Source organism: Saccopteryx bilineata, chromosome 4, assembly GCF_036850765.1.
Source record: "Saccopteryx bilineata isolate mSacBil1 chromosome 4, mSacBil1_pri_phased_curated, whole genome shotgun sequence".
NCBI classification, from domain to species: Eukaryota; Metazoa; Chordata; class Mammalia; order Chiroptera; family Emballonuridae; genus Saccopteryx; species Saccopteryx bilineata.
The window spans coordinates 290006895-290011288 of NC_089493.1; the positions used below are offsets into that span (position 1 = coordinate 290006895).

Sequence of the window (4394 nt, forward strand, 5' to 3'; positions counted from 1 at the left end):
TTAGCTGCTGTGTTCACAGCCTAGAACATCAACTTTCAACCCTTTTCATTTCATGGCATGGATATACTAATGACTAAAATTCTGCACACACCAAAAACATATTTTTTGCTGATCTGACAAAAAAAAAAAAAAAGAATAGATATGATTTTGACTCATTCACACCGGTTGGTTATTGTTGTGTTGGCTGTTGTCATTTTTTTTATTTGACAATCTAAAGGAAAAGAGGTCAGTGCCCCTGACTAAATAGTCGGGTATTGCATGTGTTAAACATTCTTGAAGCACACAGGTTAAAATCGTTGGCTTAGAAAAATGCTTGGTTATCTTATGTACTAATAAATGTTTGTTTAATGGAAGAAGCAATGGGCCCCTGAATGAATGTATAAATACCTTCATTACTTTTTTCTTTCCGGTGCATAAACCAGGAAATAGTAAAAATTCCAGAGGAAGAAGAGTTACATGGTGGACCCGGGGAAGATCCGAGAGGCCAGGTGGCTCCAGTATTGCCCTGGAAGTAGAGCAAGGAGGCTATTTCTGCCACCCGTCCAGACCCCTAGTGCCCCTCCTGCTCAGGATGCTGACCTCTGCGCCCCGAGAAACTCCGGGGTGAGCGCGAAGAATTCCCGCAGCCCTCCAGGCGACCCCGATCCGCCCCCGCCCGGAGCCCCAGTGACCACGGAGGCGCCGGTACGTTGATTCTTTTATTAGCACATCACTAGGGAAGGGGGACTGGGAAGCCCCCCTAGAGCAGCGGAGGGCTCGCAGCCTGTCCTCTGGGGCCCCTGGGCTGCGCTCAGCGGTACTTCTCGGTCAGGACGCTGGACACCACAGACAGGAACTTGTCCCAGGCGGCGTGGGCGTCAGCGGTGAAGTCCGCCGGGAAGTGCGAGGCCACTGTGACCAGCAGACAGTGGGACAGGAGCTAGAAGGAAGGAAGGCCGCTTGCTTGGGGCTGGCGTGGAGCTCAGGTGCCCTCCGGCTGGGGGGACGGAGCGCCTTTCAGAAGACCCTGCGCTCCTCGCACTCCGCCTCTGCCCCGCCCCCGCCGGGACCCCAGCCCGGGTGCCCACCTTGAAGTTGACCGGGTCCACGCGCAGAATGTAGGCGTGCAGCTCGCTCAGCTTGGACAGGGCACCGGCGACATTGTCGATGTTCTTGGCCGCCTCGCCCACGGCGGCTACCACCTTGGAGCCGTGTGCGCGCAGGTGCGCAGAGCCGGGGTGCAGGTCGAAGTGTGGGAAGTAAGTCTTGGTCTGGGGGTAGCTGGTGAAGAGCCTGCGGGGTGGGAGGAGAGCTGGACCTTGGTGAGGCCACTGTGGCCCTTGTCTTGGGTGCAAAACTTAAGCAGCTTCGGAAAATCCAGCCGTCAGGATAAATCATATTTTAACGCAGTATTTAAAAACGTAAACATTAACTCAAGAAAATTCACGTTGAACAAAACGTTACGTGCAATTTTAAATAAAGACAGAATCCGTATTGGATCCTGTTGCCCCAGGCTCCAGTTTAGCAGGGCACTACCTCCCTCCCTGACCCATCATTCATTCATTTGTTTATTCATTCATTCATTCTTTATTCATTCAACAGATGTTTGCGGAGACCTGTGTGCTGGGTCCAGTGTGGGAGACACAGTCCTCGTCTTCCCTCCTGGTCCACCTGCTCACTGCCTGCCATCAACGCCCCTTTTCCACGACTCAAACTCACCCATTCCTCCTCACTGTACCTGTTCTCACTAGACCCACATTGTCACCCACCTGGCCCCATCCCAGCCTGTCTGGCACTCACCTCTCCAGGGTTTCGGTTCCAATGGCATCTGCCTGTGAGGCAATCTTGCCCCACATGGACGTGATAATGGCCCTCTCGCTCTTGGTCAGAGACATGGCAGCAGCTGGACGTGCTCAGGACTGAAGTCTGTGGCGCTCAGCCCCCAGGGTCCATTTAAATGCACAGAAGTGGGGTGGGGGCTGCGAGGGTGGGGGTCTCTTATCAGATTCAGCGACAGTGGGCGGTCAGAGCCTGGTGGAACAGATGGAATGAGGGGCTATCGCCCCTGCCCCCCTTGCTCGGTCTTAGAGGGGGCGTTGGCCACAGCCTGACCAGAGTCCAGCAGAGATAGGGGCCCAGCCGCCCAGGAGGTCATGCCCGCGTTTGCAGCCCAAGTCTGCACCATCCTCGTCCGTTTCAGACTCACCTAGTGAGGGAAAGCAGGGGAGCAGGGCCCGAGATACACCCTCCTGGGGCTGGAACGTGCCCTGTGCTGTGGGCACTGCTCCTGGGTGGGATCCTGGGGCAGCCCCCCTGGCTGCATGCCAGTCCCTCCCCTCTGGCTCTATGATTCCTGAGTTTCCACTGAGAAAGCAATGGTTTTGCCCATCTGGCACTGAGGAAAGACATCCTGACTGGGTCTGTTCCCTGAAAAGCAAGGTCAATAAAAAAGAATTCGTCTGATATCAACAGCTATTAGGGCTTGCAATATTGCTCATCATATCATCGTTTTAACAATGAGGCAAATATTCCTTTAAATTTTAACATACAATAAAATGGACTTTTTTAGAGTATTGCTTTGTGAATTTTGACATGTATATAGTGTCATGTCACCCCATAAAAATCAGACACACACCAGCTTTGTCACCCAGAGAAACTCCCACCTGACCTGCCAACCCTTTGCAATTTCACTCTGGATATAAGTCCTTTGTCATTTTCTTGTGTCACATCTCTCCCAAGTCTGTAGTTTGACTCCACTCTCTAAATGATGTTTTTGGTTGAACAGAAGCTTATCATTTTTTATAAGATTTTTTTTCTTCTTTTCCAAGTGAGAGAAGGGGAGATACAGAGACAGACTTCTGCATGTGCCCTGACTGGATCCACCCAACAATCCCTGTCTGGGGCCGATGTTCTGTCTATCTGGGACCATGCTCGCAACCGAGCTAATTTTAGTGCCTGAGGCAGAGGCTCTGTGGAACTATCCTCAGTGCTCAGGATCAATGTGCTCAAACCAATCGAGCCATGGCTGCAGGAGAAGAAGAGAGAGAAGGAGAGAAAAAGAGGGAGGGGAGAAGCAGATGGATGTCTCTCCTGTGTGCCCTGACTGGGAATTGAACCCAGGATATCCACACGCCAGGTCCATGCTCTACTTCTGAGCAAACGGCTAGGGCTATAATTTAAAAAAATTTTTTTAAAAAAATTAATTTTAGAGAGACAGAGAGAGGAAGGGAGAAAGAGAAAGAAGGAAGCATTCATTTGTTGTTGCACTTAGTTGTGCTTCCATTGGTTGCTTCCTGTATGGGCCTTGACTGGGATCCAACCCTCAACCTTGGCGTTTCGGGACGATGCTCTAACCGACTGAGCAAATGGCCTGGCCGGAAGTTTATCATTTTAGTGCAAAGTTAGTGATTTTTTTTGTCCTGTTTAAAAATGTTGTACTGTTCTATTCACAATAGCCAAAAGATGGAAACAATCCAAGTGCCCACTGATGGATGAATGGGTAAATGAGTTAGAGTTACAGTGTTTATGGACATATAGTAAGATATTATTTAGCCATAAAAATGGAGCAGTGACACATGCTTCATGGATGAACCTTGAAAACATGATAACAAGTGAATGAAACCAGACACTATCATTTCCTATGATTCCGTTTATACAAAATGTCCAGAGCAGACAAATTCAAAGAAACAGAAAATGGATCAGTGGGTTCCGGGTCTTGGGAGGATGGGCAGCAATTGCATAATAAGTACTAGGTTTCCTTTTGCGATGATGAAAATATTCTAGAATTAGATAGTAGTGATGGTTGCACGACACTGTGAATACACAAAATGTTACTGAATTATTTCCTTTAAAATGTTTTTTTTTGTGTTATGCAAATTTTACTTCAGTTATTTTTTAAAAAGTGAAATAAGTATTGCTACACACCCTGAGATGTAGAGAAGCGTCTATATGACCGTTTAAAGAACTTGCAGTTTGGCATTTTGAGTTGGGTGACAGCCCACCTTGGGCTGGTTTTGTGTGGCTGTGAAGTAAGGTCTGCTGTCTGGTTTTAGCTGATATTTATCTAGTGCCTTTTAAGTCCTGTGCATAGTACCAAATATTTTTTATGTTGGGTATTTGACTCTTACAACTTTCTGTGAGATGTTTTATTATTATTACATGTTTTAAGTTAAGGAAATGGAGGCTTGGGAAAGTTATAAAACCTGTTCAGCCTGACCAGTGGTGGCGCAGTGAATGGAGCGTTGACCTGGGATGCTGAGGTGCCATGTTCGAAACCCGGAGGTTGCCGGCTTGAGTGCAGGCTCGCCGGCTTGAGCATGGGGTTGCCAGCTTGAGCATGGGATCATAGACATGACCCATAGTCACTGGCTTGAGCCCAAAGGTTGCTGGCTCGAAGCCCAAGGTTACCAGCTCGA

General features: G+C 48.8%; 1 protein-coding gene across 1 annotated transcript; it reads right to left on the reverse strand.

Annotated features, from left to right (window-relative positions):
* Nucleotides 1–790: 790 nt before the first annotated feature.
* On the reverse strand, nucleotides 791–1874 carry HBZ (hemoglobin subunit zeta). The gene is made up of 3 exons (XM_066278391.1): nucleotides 1780–1874; nucleotides 1068–1272; nucleotides 791–919 (listed from the first exon to the last, which is right to left on the reverse strand). Exons 1-3 carry the CDS (start codon nucleotides 1872–1874, stop codon nucleotides 791–793), a joined length of 429 nt encoding a protein of 142 aa, XP_066134488.1.
* Between the last annotated feature and the right edge of the window lie 2520 nt (nucleotides 1875–4394).